The 26844-nt window shown below is 37.1% G+C and overlaps 7 protein-coding genes across 7 annotated transcripts; 5 read left to right on the top strand and 2 right to left on the bottom strand.

Moving 5' to 3' along the window:
- Nucleotides 1–148: 148 nt before the first annotated feature.
- On the top strand, nt 149–9984 carry SPOG_03107 (vacuolar protein sorting-associated protein 13a). Its single transcript, XM_013165766.1, has 3 exons — nt 149–194; nt 253–365; nt 417–9984. The coding sequence occupies exons 1-3, from the start codon at nt 173–175 to the stop codon at nt 9471–9473; spliced, it is 9192 nt and encodes a 3063-aa protein (XP_013021220.1). The 5' UTR covers nt 149–172; the 3' UTR covers nt 9474–9984.
- Nucleotides 9652–12849, bottom strand: SPOG_03106 (ChAPs family protein). The gene is made up of 3 exons (XM_013165765.1): nt 12314–12849; nt 12118–12244; nt 9652–11931 (listed from the first exon to the last, which is right to left on the bottom strand). The coding sequence occupies exons 1-3, from the start codon at nt 12343–12345 to the stop codon at nt 10147–10149; spliced, it is 1944 nt and encodes a 647-aa protein (XP_013021219.1). The 5' UTR covers nt 12346–12849; the 3' UTR covers nt 9652–10146.
- Nucleotides 12850–12928: 79 nt separating this feature from the next.
- SPOG_03105 (F0-ATPase epsilon subunit) lies at nt 12929–13828 on the top strand. The gene is made up of 2 exons (XM_013165764.1): nt 12929–13026; nt 13112–13828. Exons 1-2 carry the CDS (start codon nt 12998–13000, stop codon nt 13284–13286), a joined length of 204 nt encoding a protein of 67 aa, XP_013021218.1. The 5' UTR covers nt 12929–12997; the 3' UTR covers nt 13287–13828.
- Nucleotides 13829–14598: 770 nt separating this feature from the next.
- SPOG_03104 (HIRA interacting protein Hip3) lies at nt 14599–19885 on the top strand. Its single transcript, XM_013165763.1, has one exon. The coding sequence runs from the start codon at nt 14895–14897 to the stop codon at nt 19764–19766; it is 4872 nt and encodes a 1623-aa protein (XP_013021217.1). The 5' UTR covers nt 14599–14894; the 3' UTR covers nt 19767–19885.
- Nucleotides 19886–19966: 81 nt separating this feature from the next.
- On the top strand, nt 19967–24152 carry SPOG_03103 (hira protein). Its single transcript, XM_013165762.1, has 5 exons — nt 19967–20195; nt 20268–20345; nt 20398–20590; nt 20630–20721; nt 20763–24152. Exons 1-5 carry the CDS (start codon nt 20159–20161, stop codon nt 23117–23119), a joined length of 2757 nt encoding a protein of 918 aa, XP_013021216.1. The 5' UTR covers nt 19967–20158; the 3' UTR covers nt 23120–24152.
- On the bottom strand, nt 23059–24202 carry SPOG_03102 (RNA-binding protein Tma20). Its single transcript, XM_013165761.1, has 6 exons — nt 24084–24202; nt 23873–24025; nt 23720–23817; nt 23451–23655; nt 23331–23388; nt 23059–23282 (listed from the first exon to the last, which is right to left on the bottom strand). The coding sequence occupies exons 1-6, from the start codon at nt 24092–24094 to the stop codon at nt 23262–23264; spliced, it is 546 nt and encodes a 181-aa protein (XP_013021215.1). The 5' UTR covers nt 24095–24202; the 3' UTR covers nt 23059–23261.
- A 22-nt stretch (nt 24203–24224) lies between these two features.
- SPOG_03101 (complexed with Cdc5 protein Cwf4) lies at nt 24225–26824 on the top strand. The gene has a single exon (XM_013165760.1). It carries the CDS (start codon nt 24330–24332, stop codon nt 26355–26357), a length of 2028 nt encoding a protein of 675 aa, XP_013021214.1. The 5' UTR covers nt 24225–24329; the 3' UTR covers nt 26358–26824.
- The last annotated feature ends 20 nt before the right edge of the window (nt 26825–26844 follow it).

Raw genomic sequence — 26844 nt, forward strand, 5'->3', positions numbered from 1 at the left:
TCTTTGTAATAACAAACTTTTACGTAATAAGACATTAATCTTTTTAATTTAGAATTTCCTGCAGCATAACCCAAAAAACGAATGTAAAGTAAAGTGGTTTAGCTGATATTATTATTTGTGATGCCACATATGTAACTGAGCTTCAGCCCTTCTTTTTGAGAGTCCCACCAAGATGTTAGAGGGTCTTATAGCAGGTATAATACATTTTTAATAAATAAAGAAATTAAATATTTATACTAACTGATTAATTAGGACTCTTGAACAAGGTTTTAGGCTCTTATGTGGATAATCTGGACACCAAACAACTGAATATTGGTGTCTGGGGTGGACATGTTAGTCTACGTAACCTTTCGATTAAACCAGAGGTAAGCAGAGGAAATATTTCTCTTTTATGTTGATCTTAACCGTCTTTGTAGGCCTTGGACAAATTGGGCATACCTATAAAAATTAGTCGAGGGTTTATAGGTACTTTTAACTTAGATATTCCATGGTCAAATATACAAAAACAATCACTGAAAGTAAACATTGAAGATATCTATCTCTTGATTCACCCTCAAGGAAAAACTTCCCTTACTGAGCAACAACTTGAAGAATCCCGTCAGAACTTTAAGCAAGAACAGCTCGACAGTTTTGAAATCTTGAGGAAAAATTTTCGGGAAGCTCTTGATGATGTGAATTCTACCACAACTAACAGTAAAAAACAATCGCTTCTAGAATACATGATTGCAAAGTTGACTGCTAATCTCGAAATTTCAATTGAAAGAATCCATTTACATTACGATGATGATTTAAGCGATTCCAACCGTCCATTTTCTCTAGGAATTACTTTGAGATCGCTACGTTTAAATTCTACAAGTGAAGATTATAAGGGTTATTTATTGCCTTCCGATCCTATTCCTGACAAGTGTATTCACAAACATTTTGTTATTGGTTACGTTTCTATTTATTACCTAGAAAAATGCATGATATCCCGAACTTCTCCTCCTGAAGAAATTTTTGCCAAATTACGAGCGTCCATTCCCGATTCCAGGCAGTTTTCGAACTTTGACTATATACTGAAACCAATGACAGTTACAGGACATCTTATATTTTTTCGGCATCCTGTTGATCAGATTATGCAGTTACGAGGTTCTTTATCGATCGAAGAATTATCCTTCGCTCTTAGTAATGTCGAGTTTAACAGTCTTCTTGGAATTATCGATTATTTCAAACTTATGCTGCGACAGCAGCTTTATGTGCATTTCCGACCCGCAGTAAACCCAAAGGATGATCCTCTTGCCTGGTTTAGGTATAGTGCTTTAGTTGTTAAAGACTCCATCCACCAAAAGCAGAAGCAATGGGCATGGAGATACTTTAAATCCCGCCGAGATGATCGGATTTTATATATGGATATAATTCGAAGAAGATATTTGAACGAACAGGTTGCTCCCCATGAAATTGATTTGCAAAAGGCAATTGAGCAGAGGACGAACATTTATGACCTTATCAAATACCGTTCCCGTGTCCATACTTCCTTGTTAAACGAGAATAATCCTGCGTATTTGAAATTGAAAAAGTCTGCTATTCAAGGTTGGTTTGATTGGGCCGCAGCACACATTCGCAAACCTCCAGATCATGTTAATGATAATCCAAAATTTACTGAAGAGGAACAAAAGCAGTTTTTTTCTGCTATCGAATGGAGTGGACAAGTTTATCCAAATACAGTTTCGTTGAATCCAGATACTTGTATGGCTGTATTAAACATCTTTATTGAAAGAGGAAGCTTTTCAATATTGTCAAAAAAGGAAAATAAAATTGTGCCGATAATAGAGCAACAATTCAAAGGTTTTGAAACCGAATGCTTAATTCGTCCTCGGTCTTTTAAGCTAAAGGTTTCCTTAAAGGATTTGGATATTGTGGATGGGATTACCAATCCTCATTTGCCTCCTAGTAAAGTTGTTTTCTGCAAGCATTCCGACGAAAACAGCGAAAGTAATCAAAAAATACCCAAGTCTTATAGAGAACATCTGTTTTTCCTTTTATTTGATTCTAATTCTTTAGATTCCAAGGCTAGCTCTGTTTTGTTAATTCATTTAAGAACACTTATAATAATTTACAATCGAATTTGCGCTGAAAAACTTATTGAATTCTTTCTACCAACTCGAACGAGACTCGAGCATGTTACCGAATGGAGTTATTCAGCTGCTGCCAAAGTTATGAATCTGGCTAGACAAACTCGAGCGAGTCTAGATTATGCACTGGAACAACATAAGACAGCCGACATGACCATTGACTTACAAGCACCTCTCATTGTGGTTCGTGAGGTCTGTTCCGATTTAAATAGTCCTACTTTATTTCTCGATGTCGGGCGCATCGTTGTTCATACTCAACTCGTCGATGATCAGATTATTGAAAAATTTCGCTGTTTACAGAGTAAGCAGATCAATTCTGAACTTATGGAACAGTTAAAAAACTTAATGTACGATCGATTTGTCATGTCCCTTTTTGAAACAAGGTGCTTAATTGCTCCAAATTACGATACAGGAATGTCTAGTCTACAAGTAGACTCTCAATATCATATTTTAAAAGAGTGTTCCTTGGATATTAGTTTTGAGATATCCATTCTACAAAAAGCGACTAATCTAACCAAATTTCGTGTGTTTAGTCACATGAAAAGTGCCGAAATCATGTTCACGGATGATCAGTATAAAGTTTTTATAAATATGATGAGTAAATTGCTTCCTGATTTTCCGACCATAGAGATCCCGTTTACGACTCAACAATTCCTTGATGCTGTTAAACCTCCTGAATTCTTTGATGCTTCTGAGAATTTTCAGCCATCCGCAGAAGACTACTCATATAAATTTGGAAGTACAAAGATTGCTGAGTTTATAGCCCAGGAAGTATTTGCCTTTTATTTTACTGTTGATAATGTTGTTTGTTCTATGTTTTGGAGACTTAATGACAAAGTAATTCCTATAATGCGTGCTTTTAATACTTTTTCAGTGGAACTGATCGTTCGCAAATTTGACTATCATGTTCTAATAACCCTTACCGATTTAACTATTAAGGAATTTACATATCCTTCAGGATTGTGCAATAACACGCTGATGGCTCCATCTTCGAGTTCTTCAGAAGACCCTACTGGGAGAGTTGTTATAAGTTATACGAGCATTGATGAGGACTCTCCAGAATTACAAACGGTTTACGAAGGTGTTAGGGTTACAACTGGCGTTGTAATATCAGATTTTAATCTCAACATAGCCCCTGCTGGCTTTATACTTATATATGATTACGTTCTGTGCACCTTCACACCGCTAAATGACGTATATAAATTGAGAGAAGGAGTAGAGATTGCTGCAGCAAATGATGAAGGAAGCCAAAGCAATGAAAAAACTTCTATAAAAGAAAACGCCAACTTACGGCTCCAGCGTGTTAATATTTTTCTCTATGATAGAGAATTAAACTTCTCTATACTGTATTTGGAAAATTTGAGACTACATATGGAATTCCGAGAAACTTTTTCGCTCCAGGCTCATTTATATAAAGGCGAACTTTTAGATTGTTTGTCTAACTCGTCGAACCCGAAAACGATTCTATCGATTGATGATGAGGCTTTATTCAATTTGCAATATGATAGTTACAACATTTCCAAGCCAATATTGAAAGGACAGTTACAGCATGACTCATGTTTAGAATTGTCTGTTGGTCCTGTTACCCTTAATTTTAATGAGGAATATTTTAATGCTCTTTACGGGTTCTTCATTAAGTACAAAAAGCAAAAGGGACTTTATGACTCTATTAGGTATGCAACATATTATAAACTTCATAGAGAAGATATTTCTCAGACTTATACCAAATTTGAATTCCATGTTCGAAATCCTACAGTTGTCTATGATGGAATCGTTACTCCGAATAAGCAAAACAAATTAACCCTTTTTGTTAACATGGGTTCATTTTCCATACACAATGGAGCTCCCAAAGTTAACAATAAGCTGAAGAAATGTCCGTTCACGGTAGAACTGAATGCTATTAACTTTTCTACGTCAAGTTCTAATATTGAGCGACGCATGCAGCTTTCAAAAACCTCTAATTTTAATCTAAGTCTTAATTATGCAACAGATTTGAAATCATTGTCTAGCATCCTAAAGATAGATGCAAAAAGCAATGAACTGGAGCTAAATTTGTGCGAACCTCATCATGTACTTTTATGGACATTGTATAATTCTGTCGTTGGCTTTACTAACCTTAATAATGCTTATTACTCTGATAAGCAACTGAGAAATGAACTTGTTGCAACCTTATCCAGGAACGGAATAACTAGCGAGTTGACTATACTTGATATGTCTTCCTATGAGTTTTCAATAGTTGTGATATATAATTTTACGAAATTACGATATAATGTTTTTACTGACGAATTGTTTGAGGATCTTATGGATTTGACGACTTTACATACGGTCATCGATTTCTCTCATATTCAAGCTGAGCAATATATGTATGCGAATGGTCGTAGCTATACCGAATTTTCAATTTCTGAAATTCAGTTATACGATGTAAGCAGGAGAGCACATCCTACTTTAAGTAAGGCTTTCCAGTATCCGGAAAAACATCACACTCTTGTTATAGGCTCATTTGATTGTGACGCTGATTTGCCGAGATATAATTTGATCATCGAAGTGGATTCACCTACGGTTTATGTTAACTTTGATTACTTATATCCATTATGGTCTGTTTTTGTTCACTGGCATCGTGCTTATTACGATACTATAAATTTTGCCAATAATCGAGCTTTGAAAAATAAAGAAACCTCCAGTCATACAGAGGATTATGCCTTATTTTATAGGATCACATTTGTTGAATTGTCTCTCTTATTTATAAAGGACATTGAAGCTCCATTACCGTATATTCTTCCTGTTTATTTTGGGGAGCTATTAATAACTCAACAATCAATAATGGCTGTAACTGCAAATAATGTTATATTGAATGCTCATGCGTTGAATGATACGTCGAGAGTTGCTACTCAGTTAGTTGATCCGTTTGGCTTTCGATTTGCATATTCGTTGCATACTGCCAGTAATATGCAGGTTATGTCCAACATTTCATTAGATTTTGACGCATTGATTGTTCGAGCTACATACCTTGATTTGTTGTTCCTACAGAAAGTGCTGTGTGATGTATACAATTTCTACGATGCGTTGTACAAGGTTCCTATAAAAGAAGGAGAACGATTGAACGAAGATGTAGCAGATAATCAATTTTTTACAGGCATTCCGAATACGAATTCGTGTTCCCTCTTTGGAATAAAGATTTGCAAAGAAGAATGCTCTCTTACCATAGATGGAATTCGAATTCTATTAATTAGTCGATTACATGATTTACCGATTATAAACTTGAATGTGAAACCCTTGAAAATTGATTTGAATGACTGGTCATCAGAACTAAATTTGAATACCCATTTAGAACTTTTTATGAATTTTTACAACTTTGCAAACTCACATTGGGAACCCTTTTTAGAACCTTGGGCACTTGGTTTGCACCTGTCTCGGAATCCAAATACTTTAAAGAGTGCCGTTTATTTGATTTCGAGGAAAAAATTAGAACTGGTAATAACTTCTCAGCTTTTGGAAACACTCAATTTCGGTTTTTCCAAAGTAGTAAATGAGGAATTACGAGCGTCTTCTGAAACCGATGCTCCATACAGAATTCATAACTATACTGGATACACTGTGAGTATTTGGGCCGATTATGAAGGAAGTGATAATTCTTGCGTCCGTAGGTTGGAAGATGGAAAAGAAACTGATTGGAAATTCGAAGAATGGCGACAAATGCAAGACATTATGAAGCAGGATGGCAATAGATCATGCATAGGCTTGCATTTCGAAAATGGGATTTGGGGCACTTTACGCCGCATCCGAGTTAACAAAGTTGGAGAGTATATTTTTCCACTTATGTCTGAAAACTCATCATTGAAACATTACATAGTGGTTGATGTTTCTTTGAGTGGGGAATTTGTTAAGCACATCACTTTAAGGTCCCCTTTATTACTAAAAAATGAAAGCATGATGGAAGTAGAATTTATTTTATGCGACTCTAATGGTCATAAAAAATCCCCTATCTACACAATTCCTCCCAAAGAAGTGTGTAATTTACCTATTGAAGCCGCCTATGATGGCCTTATTCACATTCGGCCATTCTCAGAATTCGGATATGCCTGGTCTCTGGAACCTATTAATTGGAGAAATTTTGCCGAGAAGAAGCAAAGCATACTTTCGTGTTCTCAATTACAACAGGCTGATAAAGTTCCTTTTTGTCGATTTGCGGCTAGTGCAGTTTATAGAAACAAACAAATTGCATCACATTATCCATATATGCATATTTCTATAACTGCTTTGTTAGAATTGAAGAATTTATTACCGATTGATCTCCGAGTCAGAATCGTCGATAAGGAAGCAAACTCTACTTGGATGTCGAAGATAGATGTCGGTAAATGTTCTTACGTTCATTCTGTTGATATATCTCATGTTCTGCTTTTGCAAGTTCAAGCATCGAATTCTGAACATGCTTCCAGTTCGTATGCTACAATCGTGACCAACAACCCTGAAGTATATGAGCGAGATAAATATCTTACAGTGACACTTGAAGACGGAAGAAAGGTCAGGCTTGGATTGAAATATATTGAAATTTTCCCAAGAATTTTCCATATTGAAATTTTCAGTCCGTATGTTGTTATTAATAAAACAAGGACAGCTTTGGCTATTGGCCCGAAAAGTGAATACAAAAAATTTGCATTTTCTGCTGTGAACCTTTCTCACGGTACTAATGATAATGCCATTCCTTGTCTTTTTTCATACTGGAAAAATTATGGTAGTCGTCGTTGTCGTTTACGTTCAAGTAACTCACAGTGGAGTGAACCAATTAGCTTTGATGCCATTGGAAGTGTTTTTGAAGTCGATCTCCCCCATAAATCTCTTCATGATCTGGTTTATAAGGTTGGTGTTTTCATTGAAACAGGACCAAATGGTTACTCAAATACGAAAATCGTTACTATAACCTCAAGGTTCATAATAGTAAATAAAACTCGATGGACACTTTCAATAACTGAACCTAATGAAGAAGCCACAATGGAAATTGAACCTCACGGGGAGGAGTTTTTGAAATATATTACGAAAACTACTTCCCCAATGATCCAAGTCTGTTGTGTAAACTTTTCTGAATGGTCTTCACCGTTTATGATAGAAGAAATTGGTTCTATATATTTGCGTTTACCTACTCCGGAAGGTGAAAAGCTAATAAGAGCAGAAATTACTCTTGATATGGCTACCATTTTTATCTACTTTTTAGAGGAAAACGGGAGTTGGCCATTCTATATAAGGAATGAGACTAACCTAGATTTCCAGTTTTCACAAGTAAATGTTATTGATGAAGAGAATAAGAAACGGAGTCAACTACTTGGGCAAAGAACACACGATTTACCTTCTCAAAGTGAAGTAAAATATTCTTGGGATTATCCTTCTTCATTATCCAAGGAAATTGTTTTGTATAGTGGCTCAAACAAGTGCTTGACAACGTTGGCAGAAATCGGCTCTTTAACGCCTTTTAAAATAAAGAATGAAGGAGGTGAATACACCTTTGTTTCAAGAGACATCATCGCGAGTGGAATCTCAAAAATATTAATTTTAAAGACGGCTGATCCTGCATCAATGATTGCAAAACCGAAATTTTCCAGTAAAGTAGCTTGTGAAGAACAAGACTTCAATCTGGAACAGGAAGATAATAGTATAGACCTATCCGTTAAATTTATTATGGAAGGGATTGGCGTATCTCTTGTATGTAAAAATACACAAGAACTAGCTTACATAACCTTTCATGGTGTAAATTTTTTTTATACAGATTCTAGCGCTCTTCGAACCTTCAAACTGGATATTCGCTGGATTCAAGCAGATAATCAGTTATATGGCGGTATTTATCCAATCCTTTTATATCCTACTATTTTATCCCAGGAGGATGCAATGAACGATAACTCCTTTTTACCGACTTTCCATTCCATGGTAGCCTTGATGAAGAACGATACTTATGGTGTCACGTACGTCAAATATGCGACAATACTACTGCAAGAACTGACCATTGAAATTGACGAAGACTTTGCGTTTGCTGCGTTTGAATTTATGAAAGATTCTATGCCCCAGTCGTGGAAACCTTCGGAAGAAATAATGTTTAACCTTGGCTTGCATATGCGTGCACCGAGTGACCTTAGTTCTGATTTAAAGGTATATTTTGAAGTTCTGAATTTGCAGCCAACTCAGCTTCACTTGTCTTTTGTGAGAACGGAACGGATTAACAATGCAAATACTACATCGGTATCATCACATAACCCGTTCGTCTTCTTCGTAAATTTGCTATCAATGGCGATAGGAAATATCAATGATGCCCCTGTTCGATTAAACGCATTATTGATGGACAATGCTCACGTATCTTTAAGACGCTTATTTGAACTAGTTAAAAACCACTATGAACAAGAGATGCTGTTCCAAGTTCATAAAATAGTTGGGTCTGCTGACTTTTTAGGCAATCCTGTTGGCTTATTTACCACAATTACATCTGGCTTTGCCGATATTTTTTATGAGCCTTTCCATGGATTCATCATAAATGAAGGTTCTTATGAACTTGGAATTGGATTTGCCAAAGGGACTGCGAGTTTTGTGAAGAAAACCATATTTGGTTTAACTGACAGCATGTCAAGAGTAACAGGTACAATTTCGAGAAGTTTGAGTGTGATCACTATGGATCAAAAATTCCAAACTCGTCGAAGAACTGCCCGTATCCGCAACCGACCAGTTCATATTTTATACGGAGTTACGGCTGGCGCCTCTTCATTCTATGCTGGTATTCGCAGCGGTGTCAGTGGATTAGCTCTTCAGCCAGTTTTAGGAGCAAGAAGGAATGGAATGCCAGGGTTTATGAAAGGCCTTGGCAAAGGAGTTGTTGGATTCACGACAAAACCTCTCGTGGGTCTCTTTGATTTCGCATCGAGTATTACCGAAGGCGCTAGAAACACTACGACTGTATTTGATGAACGAAATATTGAAAAAATAAGAATGTCAAGGCTCGTTCATGAAGATGGTGTCGTTCATCCGTTTGATTTGAGAGAAGCTCTTGGGCAGTATTGGTTAAAGCATCTGGACAACGGACGCTACTTTAATGAGTACTACAGAGCACATATAGTTATCAAGAGCCAGTTAATTGTTATTTTAACTAACCGACGTATTATGTTTGTTCGGTCAAAGAGTTTACGGTGTACAAAAGTATTTCTTCTTCGAAAAGTTCAAAACGTTGAATTAAGAAATGATCGAAAAATAGCTCTGCTTTTAAAGAAAGGTACCTGGTACGAATTCCTAGTTCCTCAAAACACTGCCCGGGAATATATTTATCGGAAAATACGAGATGAGCTTAATAGCTTGCAACACATAACAGCTTACGAGTTGGAATTATTATAATGCTTTATTTGAGCGATCAACAATCAGCTTGAACTTCTTCGAATTTCATAACTTTCCGATTGTTATTTATGACTTAATTACTTCTTTAAAGCCTTTTTTTTTAATGACTGGAACTAAGGGGTTACAGAATTATTCTTTCGTTTAAAACTTTTATGACTTAATTTATTTTATTTATTTTCTCTTGTTTTAACATGGTAGCTAATAAATTGCTATTATATAAGAGCTGCTATCTTTCGTGCTACATATTCACATTGTAAAGGCTGAGATTCAAAAACGTTCGTATGGGTCTTTTTACCTCCCTTCTTCTCTTGTAAAGGATTACTTAAATTGGGTGTTCATTCTGGAATTAACGTAGTAGTAGTATCAAAAGGTCCAGGGTTTTATTACCTTTTTTTGGTAAAATATCGATGATTTTACTTTTACATCAGATCGTACTAGCAAGACTTACTAGTGACAGCACTAGGTACGCGGAACTTCTTTAGTACTAAATTTAATTTTATTTATTAATCGCATATATATATATGTTACCTTTAGTAAGGAACGTAAAGGTCAGTAGAGTATTTGACCAACTTCATTATTAAGGAACGATGGGGACCCAATAAGACAGCCAAGGCAGTCCAAACAAGCAAAACAAGATATAGAAAAGAAGGTAAGAAAAACATCAGAAAGAAAGTTACAATTCATGTCCAGGAATTTGAAAAGCAATTGCCCATTCAAAATAAAGTTTATGGATCAGATTTAAAATATAGGGATCCAATCTTGTCGAAGCCAATATACTTTTCATCTTCAAAGCACCATCTTGCATAATTCTAATTTTGATGTGCTCTAACAAAAATGGAGAGTACTCTTGATACCAGCGATAATTAGACAGGGTTAACTTAGCAATAGCCGTCAGTACCAGTTCGATATTGTTGTCCTCAGCACATATTATCAGCATGGTCTTCCAAGCTTTAAATGAAAACATATTATCAAGACAAGCACAAAAAGCTTCGACAGCTTCGACCCGATGGTGCAAACGGAAAGCAACTTCACCCAAAATTTCCCATTCCATTGGAGACTTACGGTAAACCAATCCCTGTGATCTAAAATGCGTATACTCAGCACGCCAGATAGTAAACACACGGAGGTCCTCATAGAGAACCATAAAAAGATTATCCAACCATCGTTCACATAAGCGCTTACTATGAACATTCAAGTTTTGCGCGGACCCACTCATTATTGCCTCTGGCTTATCTAAAGTAGATTCATTGCCGTTTTGCTGAATATTTGAGGTTTCATCCTCCCTCGTTTCGGGATCAACTTTCCCATTTTCGTTCAGTGAGCGGTACTCTTCTTCCATGACAAAGACAGAGGAACGAACCCTTAAAAGATCGTCCCAACCAATTTTTGAGCATATGAGAGTTAGTAGTTCGTATACTTTTGCAAAAGTACCACGAAGGCTTGGTGAAGGGAGACGGGCAAGGTAGGGATCTACTGCTTCCATAGAACCGGCTCGTCCACCTCCATTTTCACCCTCTAGTTCTTCTTTAGGAAAGTTAACGGGCAATGGGAGGTGAGCTTTTGTAGGAGGAGGAATGGGGTAAACATCTCTTTCATAATATGTATACATGGGGCAAGAATTCAAAGCCAATAACGCAGAATCAAAGTCTTCCAAATGAAGATACACTTCTGCCAAACAAATCCAAGGTATAAATTCAGATGGCGAAGCATGGACAGCACGTTTAGCACTTGTTAAAGCAAGATCAAAACGCTCTTTGGAAACCAAGTATTTTGCCTGAAGGACCAGTAAGTCGGCAGACATTCTTTGCTTTTGCAATGCTTCATGAAGCACACGAACAGCATGAACTTCATGATCCATTAAAAGGTATAGTTCAGCCAAAAGAACCGATACTTCCGGAGAATTGATATGTAATTTCTCCAATGAATTTAGAGCAGCACTGAAACGACAGTTTTGACGAACATAAGCAAAGAAACCTCGAACTAAATGGTTGTTGACGTTTGTTGGTACGCGAATCTCAGGCGAGGAACCTAATATATACCCAACGGGGAAAAGTTCTTCGAAAGCTTCAAAAAATCGAATTTCAATGTCCGGATTGGGTATTGGATTGAATTTGCGATGGCCAGTGAAGCGAGAATACAACTCATCAGAATAAAGCAAAGATCGAAGTACGGAAGACATGTATGTTTCCAACCACATGCGGGCATCCATTTTGTGTTTTTGACCATTTTCATCAATTACATACGTTTCTACACCGCCAGGAACTTTTGCCTCAACACGAACATCCATCCGTGAAAATGCATTATAACAGCAATATACACTATGACTAATGGACCAAGATTGCGATTTGGAAAACCATTGCTGACTTTTGTCTAAGGAATACGAGAGCGTGTTCAGATAGGCAGCCAAAGAAGCAGATGAGGAAGCATCAATTCCTGAAACAAAATGATATGTACCAACCTAATCATATTAGTATCAATTGCTCATAGAACTACAAGTTCCTTGGTGCACCCGTAACCCGGTAAAAGCAAAAGTGACACCTATGCTGGGAAACCACTTATGATGATGATAATCGTCTAGAAGCTCCTCTGAGCATCCTGGTGGCTCCCGAATTCAAATATTCACTGTAGCACTACTGATACATACCTCTTTTGAAGGGTTTCGAGTGTTTACTTTCGTAGTATGAACATGATCCGGCGGCCCTAACTCTTTAAACTGTGAAAGAGACTTGGAGCGAGCATCTAGTGACTCATTGACGCGAGTTTCGAGGAACCTACGAGACACATTAGCAACATGGAACTTGGATGCGCAGTTTCATTTACTATTATCATTTAATACATACTCCGGAATATCTTTGAAAAATGAATCACTCATATATTCTTTTCCTTTTTTAAAAACCAGAAATTCAATGGTTCCCTAATTGGTTTCTGTTAAGTTTCTGTTGGTTGTGAAACGCAAACGTCAAGCTGCCAAACTGAACATCTGTGCGTGAATAGGGTATTGGAGCAAAATGCGGAAACCACTTTGCGAACTATAAGCAGCTATCGTAATCTAATATAAAAAGGTAAACGTAGTCGTCGATATCTTAGATAACGAAGGAAAATAGCACGTTAATAAGCAAATGAATTTGTGGAAAGCTGACCTTTTTACAGTAGAAGCAAGGTAAAGGAAGGAAAGTTACAAGGAACTATTTAAAAATGGCTTCAGAATAAAAGTTGGAATAATTTGACAAAGCCCAAGGCTTTGCGTTGCATTTTAGCACACCTTGACCGTAGTCATACGAAACGAGATGGTACCTCTTAGCAGAAGACTCAATCATACAGTTTTTGTGAAGGACTCATAGTTTATTTTCAATTATTGGGTTATTTTAGTTGTTTTATTTCCAACAAATCTAGAAATGAATTGACGATTTCCTCGTCTTCGTACAATGTGTCATACCCTTCCCCTACGCTGAACACTCACCTTTGATAAAGCGGGTGTTGTGTTCCTACATTCCCCCATCTCTTACTTTCTAACAGCATTAGAAATGGCATTCGCTTGGAAAAAGAACTTTAGGTAAGTACGAGAAACAGATTTGGAAATGACATTTTGGCATTTTAAATTTATAAAATACAACAAGAAGACTTACATTTGGATTTAGCTACTCCAAATATGCTTCCTTATGTTCCCAGACGGTTCGTCAGGCATTGAAGCCCGAACTACGCTCTGAACTTAAGGGTTCTAATAACGTTGAATTTGTCTATGCCAAATGGAAGAACGGAACTCAAGAACCAGCCCAAACTTATCAATCTGCTGACACCAATGAACAAAAATAAGGCTGAAATAGTTACCGTTGAAGAATTGTGGTGAATGCAATGATGATTCTTACTACTTGTTTTTCCCGCTCTTTCTTTTGAAAGAAATAAACAATATTACTATGAAGTTCTTGTTTTGGTTCCCTTGCACGCTGTAGTCAAAACATATACCTTGCTTTCTTTTCATTTTTTATTTTTCTTCTTCCAGTTACCATTATATTCTTTTAATTTTAATCCTTTTTGCTTTCTGCCCATGAAACACTCGGAGGTTTTCTTTTGTTTGTTGACTTTGTGGATATAGGAAACTTATGAGTTTTTCTACGAGTGAAACGCTGTATATCTATATGAACTTGTTGCTTTCAATGGTAATAAAACACAGAATAGTATAGTATATACTGAGTTTTACAGGAAAGAGAGCAAAAAAAGAAAAGAAATAAGTAAGCTGACGAAATCGGTTCCTTTTCAAGAACGATGACATTTTAGCTCACCAGTGTCCTTCTTGATACAAACAGTAGGTCTATCATTTATTGAATTTCTTATCTTTAAACATATTTCTTCATGAGGCTGATGCGTCGTATTTCCATTTGTAGAGTTGTGTTCTTTTTCCCGTTACAAAAGTAAAAAGAGGCTTTTTCAACGTAACGCTTGTCATGTAAAACAATTTCTACTCACAAGCTACTTCATAGTGAAACTGTGCATTCTACTGAGTGTGATGTCTCAACTTTGTTATTTTATTTGCATTCCATCACTTCCTTCTTGGCGCTTTCACTTGCAAGCCAACATAGCACTACCAGTACTGTCCTTCTTTGACTTGATATCTGCAGATGCATGTTGTATCGTATGCTCAATACGATACAACCGAGTTCGTTAAGAAGGATTTCGCCAGTGATGTCGACTAAACAGGCTTTCATGAGCTTGTTCCGACACACAAAGTCCCATACTCCAAAGAAACCTACATATGCACTTACTATCCAACCAGATATAACAACGCTAGCGACACTCAAAAATTACTGTTAGGCGGGAAAAGACTTTTTCGTTCAAAATACCTTTCATTTTTCTTTAATTTTCATTTTTTTTAAGAAAAATTCAATAAAAACTTGCAAATAGTGCTCCTTTATTAACGTTCGACATATGTTTAACTCGTGAAAATCCGACTACTTTGTATATTCTATCGTTCTAAACGACTCAAAAGTCTGTAATTATTACCGTTATTATTATCGCTATTCTTTTTCCTTCATTCGTAAAGAGAAAGTTTTGTTCTTCAACCTTCCTATTGATCTTGGTTTTATTGTTGTTTACTGATCAATTAGGTTTTTTTTTTTTTTTCCTTTCCCTTTTGTATAATTTTGCTTTTCACTTCTTAATTCAAAATCCTTTGGATCTTCGAGTCTGCGACGAGGTATTTTACCATTGTTTCATGGTTTTGTCGACCGAAATTTAACCTTGTATTAATTTAACCCTTACAAATACATACCGATTTGTACAGGCACAAGATCCTTACGTTTATGATTTTTTGCACGATAATTCTTCTGTAAAGGTGCCTTTTCTCGCAATCGTATACTGGCCACCTTTCCTTTGTGTTATAATAAATTTTGTTTTTGCATTTTTAGCTTTTCATTTCTTCTCGTTATGGCTTCCTTTACGCCTTTGAACGCAGCTGGCGAAGATCTCGACAAAGAGAAACGCACCTTGGAAGTTCGGATTGAAGAAGCGCTTCAGATATATCAGAACGCATTGCTGGCACAAAAAGAAAATGACTGGGAGCTTGCTTCCAAACATTACGAAAACTTGCTTAACCTTCGACTACTCCGTAAACCAAATGTCTCTCATTTATCACGAAAGCCTAGGAATAATGCTCTCTTGCTCCTTCATTATCTTGTGCGAAAAAACCATGGTGAATTTCTCTTCTCTAGTGCCCTGTCCAAAAAGTTTCCATTCTCGTCCGAAGCGGACGTAATTGATTTATGTCGGCAGGCCGTCAATGATTTTGCCATTGCTCTTGCCTGTGATCCCAATGACATAGATCTATGGACCAAGGTTGCTGAACTAGCCGAAAAGCTACATCTTTCGAGAATCTTGAGGTTTGCATTAGAGTCTTCCTTATACACTGGGTATGAGTCTTTTGATCCTGCATCATCTTTGATGAAGCCGGATGAGTTAAATCCTGGAAAGCTGGCTTCCCTTCAAAAATTATGCTCAATTTTAAAACGCTTTCATGTTCAACGTAATGATATACCAAAACTTGACTTTTTTACTTTGACCATGTATACATTATCCCCTCATTTTCCTTTTATACCGAACGTCCCTTCTTCTCGTCCTTCTCTTGAAATATTTGCCAAAGTAAAAGCAGTATCCCTTCCCGATGATTCCTTGCATGGAGTTTTGGATTTAATTCTTAATCTATTCCGGCTCCTTGAGAAGCGTTTACCTTCCTACAGTACACCCTCCACAACCGTATTTCTTATCAATGCCCCTAATTTAATGTCATTAGGCGATGACCTAGATTCCACTGATTCAGAATTGTGGCCGGATACATCTACTAAATCCGAACCAGAAATCTCTGTTAATAAACAACCTGCTCAACCAGATCCGATATATGCCAATGACATTGTCCCTCCTCCTTTACCACCCGTAGCTTCCAAAAGTCCGAAACGACCAGCCGATGACTCAGAAGTCAGGAGTAGTAAACGTTCACGTGGTCGTGAACTTCGTGTCTCGTCAGAAACAAACCTTTTTCTCTCCATATTTAATATACTTGAAGACTTAAACGTGTCGTTGACTACAGAATTTTCAAAACAAAAGAACCCGTTAGTCTTTGATGGTATCTTTGAACCTTACAAGGATTTATTTGATGAATATCGACAACTGCTTATCAATTTTCCTAGTCAGGATAACGTCAGTGACACTAGCATAAGCGATATGTCTGCAAATGGAGCCTTTTCTCAGATGATGCTGTTTGACTTGGCAATGCAGAGTTCTCATAGACTGGAGCACATGGAAACATCAAATGATTTTCTTATTAATTTGATTTTGAATATAAACAATAAAAAAATGGTCCCTTCCGAACTTGCGGCTTTTTTCGTTCGCACAATGTTAGAGCCTATAGACGATGAAGCTGAGGTTCCCCTATATATGCGTCAGTGTTGGGGTAAAAGCTTTAAATGCAAGTTCACTGATGTTGCTATTAAAGTAGAAGATATTCTGTATGCTGTCGCTAAGCAAAATATAGGAAGCGACCGCTCAACCCCATGCGCTCAGTCACTTTTCGAGATCTTTTTGGATGATTACTTCCAAGAATTAAAAATCAATACAAAAAATGAAAGTGTTCGAAATGAAAATTCGAAAGAAATCCTTGAACGTAAGAAAAGGCGATGCATACGTTGGAAATTACTGACTGGTGAAATTATGTACTTCCATTCTACCTCCATTTCTTCCAGTGCTTTCATTCAATTAAAAGTTAGGTTCGAATGGGCTCGAAACTTACTATTGAGGTTATTAGGATCTCCTAATGATTCAATCGTTGAAACCTTTTTGAAGATAAAAAGTATACTCATACAACACAATATATCCTTTGAACTATTGAACAGTCATTGCATGCCTGATATAAGTGTCGATGTAATTGATTTTGAACTGTCAAAGTTACAAACGATTGAGTTTTTTAACACATTGTTTATGAATACCAAATTACTGGACTATAATGCAGTAATAGAAAACTTGGAACCGGTGTTATTATTTGAGAAATCTGTTTCAAATGATAATCAGTCCTATCTCATATCACAATTTTTGGTGAAGACTTCTACGGAGTTCCAGATCCATCTTTGGGGATTACTCAGAGAAGCCTTTAACTCTGCTAATCGACCCTTTGAATCTCTGCTTTGCTCTTTTTATCCTTTACGACTTGTCCTCAAAAGACTCGGTTCTGAGCCTTTCAGTAAGCAAAATGCTGATCGCCGAAAGGCTGAATTACTTGGAATGCTAAAGTTGATATCCAACCTTTTACAGGCTATTTGGCATCTCATTCGGAAAAATTCCGGGCTGTTGGATGGTCTTTCCTTTGACACTACTTTTGATAACATGAAAGTTATTATTATTTATTTGAAGCTTTTTTCTGTATACGCCGGTATAGATGATGATATCGCTGATGACAGGATTCCAAAGCCTCTCAGTCCTGATTTTGATTCCTATGGCCAAAATGTTAAAGATACTCTACTAAGTTCTTGGTGTATATTTTACAGGCTTTGCGCAAGATTGTTACAGTTTGAAAATGTAAAAGTTGAATCAAAGAAAGTATTGCCTAACATATTAACTTTAATTCATGCTCAATTTTCATTCCGGGGTTATTGCGGCTTTGCAAATGGCTCGTTTTTGGAGTTATCACAGACAGAATGTCAAAGATTGGACGTCTGGGAGAATGAAAATGAAATTCTTCAGTGTGTCTTTTGTCGTTTTGGTTTGATGATTGGGAGCGAATATTATCTTCCTCAAGACCATCATTCTCCCAAAAAAGAATTTTCTCGTGAAGATGCTATTGCTTTAGTGCCTTTTGTCTTAGGTTTTGCCGTTAAGCGTTCACATGGATGGATAATGCCTCGATCTGATCAAAAACATGCTTTTGAAACAATGTGTGATGCTATTGGGCCTCCGGATGAAGATGTTATCGATATTTATTTAAACAAATCTTCCATTAGTAACTATCTAGAGACAGATATTACCGCAAAGCACGTAAAGTTTTGTCTCAGTGGACGTGAATTATTAAAATTGCAGGAGGTATCATCAAAGCATGTTAGTGATGCACTTCGTAATCTATATTATTCTCAAGCTCAGGTACTGCTTGGATATTATAGAGCTAGACTAAAAGGCACCAGATGTATAAGCGAATTAAATAAAGCCGTCGACTATGCCCTTATGGATTTGTACATAAACCCCCTCCGACAGGATTCATGGTATACTTGTGCAGTACTTTATTCTGCTTTGGCCGATGAAGAGCTATCATGGAGCGCAGATTTGATTGTCATGGATGAAGAGCAAATTACTGATTATCGACGAAAGGCATTGCTTTGCTTTCTCATGGCTGTCTCACTTAAATCCGTTTCAGATGAATCTTACAGATCACAATTATACTTCGATTTTGGGACATGCTTCTATTCAACTGCCCGTCCGCCTCTGGAGATGGGTGGTTTTTGCTCCTTTGAAAGTCGAGTTATTAGTGGTAGCTCTGGATTGTTTAGTGTTCCTTTAAAATCGGTTGATTTAAAGCAAGCTATAGCAGTTGCCGCTGATTTTTTTGATAAGTCATTCAGTTTAAAAAAGGATTGGAAAGTAGCGATTATGTTAGCTAAAGCTGTACGTAAACTTGGCGACATGACTACTGCTCTAGAATACTTTGAAGAAGCTACCAAAATTGCCCCTAAGAAAGGTGGAAGTGGTTCTCAACAAACATTGCTTTTGGAACCTCATTATGTACTACTTTCCAATCTCAGTAAAGCTATCATTGAGAAGCTTGTGCCTACTAAAATTATATGTCAATATTTAACAAGAATTCAATTTCCTCCTAAGAATAACTCCGAGTTTATTACCACATATGAGAATGAGGAGGACTTAGATCCAGATTTTGTATTAAATCAAATACTTTTGGCAATTCAAGAGCTTCGTTCGGTTGACAAACAATCCTGGCAGCATCGACCAACTTACAGAATTGCAAAAATATTGGATCACCTTGGTCAGTTTGAAGAGGCTAAAAAGGAAATGGAAAAGCTGATATCTTTTAAGTCCTCAGGAAAATCTTTATTAAATATTTGGAGGACTTATTATGAGCGAGCGGGTCGACATTTCTACTATGGCACTGTCTACAGCAAGTTTTTTATCTCATTACTTTATAAAACAAACGATCATGGAAATTTACTTCAATTTATGAGAAGGTTCAGAAGGTCTTCTCCTTCAATTTATAATCATCGGAATATCTGGCTTGAAGTTATAAATAAATATATTAATGACTTGTGTGAAACCCACTCTATTAAGGAAATAAAAGAAGAACAAAGAGAAGGGATTCCAATGAGCGAATTTAATATTGTATACGAAAAAATCTCGAATTTAGGTGAACAACAATTGTCATTAATGATGCAAGTTTATGAGCTGCGAAAATTAAATAATGGTCTGTATCCAACGACGAAGCTTGATGATTTCTTAATAGATTGCTTTATGGACCTTTACGAAAAGACTATGCCGGTTGTCTTATCTTCAGATCCTGGTATTGCAAAATCCTCGAACGAAAAAAATGACATACAAGTTCAAGAAGGGTCCACAAAAAACAAACAAGCAAATATCAGTCGTAAGGAACTCATATCAAAAATTGTTCATTTATGCCGCCCTTCTAAAGATTCAACTAATCGTGAGCTTGCGTCCAAGCCATCGCAAGCTTCTTTGTCGAATTCTTCGTCCTTTGTAGATGCTGGTTCTGATAATGAACAAGAAACAGAAGGAAAATTGGATCCAGATGGTTGAAGCCTGTAGACTTCAGTTTAACTATGTGTCGTATCATCAATTTATGATCGTAAAACTGAAAACTAACAGGTTTTAGCTTTTAGAATATGAGGAAAAATAGTTCATAATAGATAGAAAAATAATATCAGTTTATGTATATATGTACACTATGATTCTTATAATTGTCACTATACGAGTTCTTTCTCTTCACGCGTATATACGAGGTATCTTCACTTGAAATCATCAGCGAAAAATCATTTTCCTTATTGTATTCGTTTCTGCACAGCACAGGCTTAATTTTAAGCGTTTTTTTGTATTGATAAAGTTTCATATTGTTTTGAGTGTACCTTCCCAGTGTCATAGCTGAAGAAAAGCAGCCTCCAATCATTGTACGTTTCAAGGGCTCAAGATCAATGAAAATTCATAAAATCCCATGGTTAGGACATTTTGGTAAGGCGATTGAGTCTAAACTAGGCTTTATGCATTGCTTTAGTGGAATTTAGATTGCTTACATATGGAAAGATGATCGCGGGCATAGATTATCCATTTTTTCTGTACACGTACACCCAGATGGATCAAGAATTGCTACTGGTGGATTAGGTAAGTTCAAATAACATAGTTGTTCTCAAACACCCATAACTAATGTTTGTAGACGGTACTGTTCGAATATGGTCAACCGAAGCAATTCGTTTAGCAGACGGAAATGAGGAATTGAAAGTACACAAACAGCTTTGTTGTATGAGTACTCATACTGGTACAGTAACGTCTGTGCGTTTCAGTGCAAACGGGCAATACCTTGCTTCGGGAAGTGATGATCGCGTGGTAATCATTTGGCACAAGGAAGAGTATGTGATCAGTTTACAATTTTTTTCTAACAGTTGTAGCATAATTCCTGGTATTGGTCCTACTTTTGGTTCTAGTGAAACCCATACCGAAAATTGGCGCAGCTATCGTCGTCTTTTAGGACATGATAACGGTATGTCTTTCGAATTGAGTACTTTTACTGACTGATTTCAGACATCCAAGACATTTGCTGGAGCTACGACAGTCAATTGTTCGTTAGTGTTGGTCTTGACAGCTCCATCATTGTTTGGAACGGGACGACGTTCGAACGCCTAAAACGAATTGAAGCTCATCAAAGCCATGTGAAAGGAATAACCTTTGATCCAGCAGGGAAGTATTTTGCTACAGAAAGCGATGATCGTACAATCAAGGTCTGGCGTGTTAGCGACTTTGCCCTTGAAAAAACTATCTCCGAACCTTTCAATAACTCTCCGTTGTCTACTTATTTTCGGAGGCCTTCATGGTCTCCAGATGGAAAACATATTGCTGCCTCAAATGCTATGAACGGACCTGTAGCATGTGTTTCAATAATTGAAAGAGGTACTTGGACCAGTGAAATTAATTTAATAGGTCACGAGGGACCAGTTGAGGTGACTTCTTTTAATCCAAAGTTGTTCAAGGACAGTAATGACAAGCTCGTTTGCATTTTGGCTTGCGGGGGTCAAGATCGTTCCTTAAGTATCTGGAGTAGCGCAACTTCCAGACCAATGTTAAATTGCCAAAACATATGTCAAAAAAGCATTGGAGATGTTTGTTGGTCTCCAGATGGATTAAATCTATACCTTTGCTCTTACGATGGTACTCTTCTTGTTTGCACATTTGAGGCAGATGAGTTTGGACAGATGGTGAGCGATGAGGAGATTGCAAAAACCTTGGCAAAGTATGGTCATGGTAGGCATGGTATTGTTTTACCTGAGTCTTCGAAACAGTTATCTCTAGAAGAATCAGCTGAAAACGCAAAGTCTTTATCAAATAAAAATAAATTAGAATCTAATCCATTACTCTCGGAGATGCCGTCGACCCCTTTGAGAGGAAGTGAAGTTACTAAACCGGCTTCACCATCAATCAATGTTGAAACATTACCCAAAGTTTCGAATCAATCTCCTAAGAAGACTCCAGTTAACGATACAGCTGCTGTTGAGACTCCGGGAAAAAATACACAAAAGGTTACAATTACAAAGGATGGAAGAAAACGTGTTGCTCCTCAACTTTTAACGACGCTACAAGCAGCTCCTAGTACATCACGATTGCCATCAACTCAATTACAGCAAAGCAGCGCTCCTCAGTTACCTCCTCAACAATTTTCGCAACCAGTTAACTCAATACCAAAAGGTGGTGTTCCAATTTTAGTCGTTGGTTCTAAGCAAAAACCATCGGAAGATCCTAATACTGGTGAATTTATTGGTGTAGAAGAAAGTAATTTACCCAATATTGACACATTCCAAAACTTCCTTCCGAATGCTATAGAAAGAAGCACCGTCATCCCTACAGGAGAGCTTAAAGTTCCTTCTTTAAAATCCGCCGTTATCACATCAATAGATAACCTTAGTCGATATACTTTGGAAGTTAAGAATGGGAGCAGTGAAAAGAATCCTACCCGTATTGTGGTTCTAGAGAATGGTACTACAAGATGGATGGATTATTTACCACGCCCAGTTTTATTGTCTACTGGTAGCATACATTTTTGGGCAGTTGCCTGTGATGATGCGTCATTGCATATTTATTCCCTTACAGGATCAAGACTACTTCCTCCAGTGATGATTGAGTCAAAACCGGTGTTCCTAGAATGCAACAACAATTTTCTATTTTGCATCTGTTCAAACGGAATGACGCATGCTTGGGATATTCCTAATAAAAAATCTTTATTTAGCTCTTGTTCCTTGGCTCCTATTTTAGATTCTGCTACTCAACTACAGAGTGAAGAGCCTTATATAGTGCCGCATGTTACTACAGCTAACATAAGTCGTGAAGGCATCCCAAGCGTTAGCTTATCAACTGGACAAACATATGTGTACTCTAGTTTCATGCTTTCTTGGCAAAGAGTCAGTGATCCTTGGTGGGCATTCGGCAGTAAGCATTGGGATTCCAATGGAATAGAGAATAGAGACCGACCTTTACGTTTTTATGAGCAACAAACAAATGAAGCACTAATGGAAATTGGAAGAGGAAAATTTTTACACAAAATGGTAGAGGATTTTACAAATGAAGAGGGCTATGAAGATTTTGAAAGAATTATGACCATAAATCATTTGGAGAACAGGATTGCAGCTGCGCGCCTGTTACATTTGAATGATGAGTTTTTGGAGACAAGTGAAAGCTACTGTAAATTATTAATGCAAAGTGGATGCTGGCAAAAGTTGGAAGAATTCTTAGATGAAGTTTATGCAGATACGGAATCTACAGATCTACTTTCTGGAAAAGAACTTGTTGCAAGGATTCTAATAGCTCTTCGGCAACTCGTACAAACTGATGCGGAATTTGAACGTGTAAATAAGACCATACAAAAATATCCTACTTATTCATTACTTTAAAGGCTCATGAACTTTCTTTGCAAATTCGAATTTTTTTATTGGTGCAAACAACTCCACATAGAAAAACAATTAATTTTTAAGTCTAAGAGATTTTTCAATCAACATGGCTTGTAAAAATGTACACATTCCTCAGGTCGTGCATTTAATCTAAAATGGTTTTCCACTGTAAGGGATTAGTAAATAAAATCAAGGATAAATCTGGCAAGCTTACCAAATTATCACCTAAATGGTGGACATTCTCAATTCCAATTCCCTTATTTGTCTCAATCCTAGATAATATTGTTAATAAACGCAATGAAAACGAAAGTTATCGTGAAAATAGTATGCATACATTTCTTTAGAAGTCATCTTTGTGAGACCAATGGCGGCCGGAGCTCCTTTTCCTTCAGCCATAATAATCACATATTCATCTTTGCCAATATCTTCTGGTAAGTTTCCACCTGCAGAAGTAAGACCCGGAATCATAACATTGGCGCCAGACAAAACGAATTTGATAGCACCACGGTCAACGCGAACTTGAGGGAAAGCATCGGGACCTGCACAAGCATTTATTAGAAGGATATTCATGCTTTTGAATAATAAGCAAAGTAAATAACATACACTTGTGAATAAGGCGAAGAGAGGGAACTACTGGTCCATCAAAGTGTTGAAAGAGAATTACTTCTCCATTCAAAGCATACAGGAAGATACGATCCTCACTAATAACGAACTGTTAGCTAGTAACTCAAGGAGGAATTCGACTCCAAGACAAACCATTTAATTTGCGTCAACTGAGATTTTTTTGGGATCAATTCGTCAATGACTAGCTCGAGCTTAGGGAAAGTTTCAACAAGTTTTGACTTGATGCCACGTTGGATAGAGGATTTAATAGGTGTTGTTCCTTTAAAGTCTTCCTTTGAGTTAAATCTATTGGTAGTGTTAGAGACATAATCGAAAATAGCAAAGAACCCACAAAGAAACCAACCTTTTGAACATTATTATTTTAGTATTTATTTTTTTAGCACAAACAATTAATAAACTGCTAATAAGCCTGAAATTCTCAAGCTGTTTGCTAAGGACAAGTCTGTATAGGGTGTTGCTATAGAGGACGCGTCCTGTCCTTTACGCAACACAGACAATCAACGGCAAGCGAAATACAGATTCTTTCGAACCAGTAGAGAGGTGATTTTATGATTTTATTAAATAATAGTTGATAAAATAAGGATTAAAGATGGATCCAGCAATTCCTAGGGTAAAAAACAAGAATCCTGCTCCTATTCAAATTTCGGCGGAGCAGTTGTTACGAGAAGCCGTAGAAAGACAGGATGTTGCCTTTGTACCTCCAAAGGTTAGTATTGCAGACTTAGAAGAGCTTCACGAATTTCAGGGCCGAAAGCGGAAAGGATTCGAAGATGCAATCCGACGTAACAGACTAGCGATGGGCCATTGGATGCGTTATGGGCAATGGGAACTTGAACAAAAAGAATTTGCGCGGGCGCGTTCTGTCTTTGAGAGAGCTCTTGATGTCGATCCGAAGTACATCCCCATATGGCTCAAATACATTGAATGTGAAATGAAAAATCGCAATATAAACCATGCCAGAAACTTATTCGATAGAGCTATTACATTCCTTCCTCGAGTCGACAAGTTGTGGTATAAGTATGTATATATGGAGGAAATGCTTGGAAACATCACTGGCTGCCGTCAAGTTTTTGAGCGTTGGCTTAAATGGGAACCAGATGAGGTTGCTTGGATGAGCTATATTCGATTGGAGCGACGATACCATGAGAACGAACGTGCACGAGGTATTTTTGAACGCTTTGTTGTTGTCCATCCCGACGTAGTCAACTGGTTACGCTGGGCTCGATTCGAAGAAGAATGCGGAAATGCCGCAAATGTTCGGTCTGTTTATATGGCAGCCATGGATGCTTTAGGGCATGAGTTTTTAACGGAGAAGTTTTTTATTGCATTTGCCAAGTTTGAAATCCGACAAAAAGAGTATGAGCGGGCTCGTACTATCTTTAAGTACGCCATTGATTTCATGCCGAGGTCAAAATCTACAGAACTATATAAGGAATATACCCACTTTGAAAAGCAATATGGGGAACAGTCGGGAATTGAATCTATTGTTTTTGATAAACGACGTCTTGCTTACGAAAACGAGCTTAAGGATAATCCGTATGATTATGATGTTTGGCTTGATTTAATCAAACTAGAAGAACAGACGGGAAATCTTGATAGAATACGTGAAATGTATGAGCAGGGGATTGCGAAAGTTCCTGAAGTCAAAGAAAAAAGGGCATGGTGTAGATACATATATATATGGCTAAACTACGTTTTGTTTGAGGAAATAGATGCTAATGATGTGGAGAGAGCTCGAAATGTTTACTTGCAGTGTTTGAAAATAATACCTCATAAAGATTTTACATTCGCGAAAGTTTGGATTATGTATGCAATGTTTGAGTTACGGCAACAAAACATCGATGCAGCTAGGAAGACATTAGGAAGAGCGCTAGGTATGTGTCCAAAGCCCAAGCTCTTTCGCGGATACATTGAATATGAGGACAGTATTAAACAATTTGATCGCTGTCGTATTTTATACGAAAAATGGATTTTGTATGATCCAGAAGCATGTGCACCTTGGCTCGGTTATGCTAATTTAGAAAACAAGCTTGGGGATACGGATCGTGCACGTGCCTTGTTTGAATTGGCTATAACCCAACCTGTTTTGGAGACGCCCGAATTGGTTTGGAAGGCTTATATTGATTTTGAATTCGAAGAAATGGAATATGGAAGAGCAAGGTCGCTATATCAGCGATTATTGCAAGCTGCTCCTCATGTCAAAGTATGGATTAGTTTTGCCAACTTTGAAATTGCACATTTGGAGGACGGTGATGAAGATCCACCCAATGATGATACAGCATCACCTACTGCAGTTGTTCGTGCTCGCAAGGTGTTTGAAGCTGCTATGACAAATCTTCGTCAACAAGGGTTAAAAGAAGAGCGTATTGGTTTATTAGAGGCTTGGAAGCAATTTGAAAGCATGCATGGAACAGAAGAAAGTCGCAAATATGTCGACAGTCAAACCCCACAGGTGGTTAAGAAGCGTCGAAGATTGGAAAATGGGCTCTTTGAAGAATATCTGGACTACGTATTTCCTGATACAGCTGTCGACCAAGGCGACAAGATGCGAAAATTATTGGAAAAGTCAAGGCAGTGGAAGGAAGAAATGGCAAAAAAACAAGGTACCGTTAATTAATAATAACTCTTCCTTTGCCAATGAATCATGTGTATATGTATTGCTATGGAGATGAGTAAAAAAAAATAGAACAGCCCAGGATGTGGATAATTTTTTGTTTCAAAATACAATTGAATGAAGTAGAATTTTCAAAAACTTGTGTTCATTGTTCAAGCCTAAGGGAAAGAAAGGAAAGGAGATAGCAATCTTCCAACTTTCACTTACTCACAATACAGTACTCATCCATGGGTTACAGTCAAACAAGTTTAAGCATCCGATATGGTTTACTTGGGTTACTTTTTCGTTTTCTTTCGTTTTGTACTGGTTTGCGTTCTCTTGATTTCTGTAATTCTTGTCTGCATCTAATTGTGTATTTTATGATCGGTTCTTACCATAAACTGTAAGTTCTGTTAAAAGATAACTATCATAGTAATTATTAAAAGAAAATTACTTATATTCATATACTCCAAAATGGTAAACAATTTCTTTCAAATACATTTCTTTTTCT

The sequence above is a fragment of the Schizosaccharomyces cryophilus genome (genome assembly GCF_000004155.1).
Source record: "Schizosaccharomyces cryophilus OY26 unplaced genomic scaffold supercont4.1, whole genome shotgun sequence".
NCBI lineage: Eukaryota > Fungi > Ascomycota > Schizosaccharomycetes > Schizosaccharomycetales > Schizosaccharomycetaceae > Schizosaccharomyces > Schizosaccharomyces cryophilus.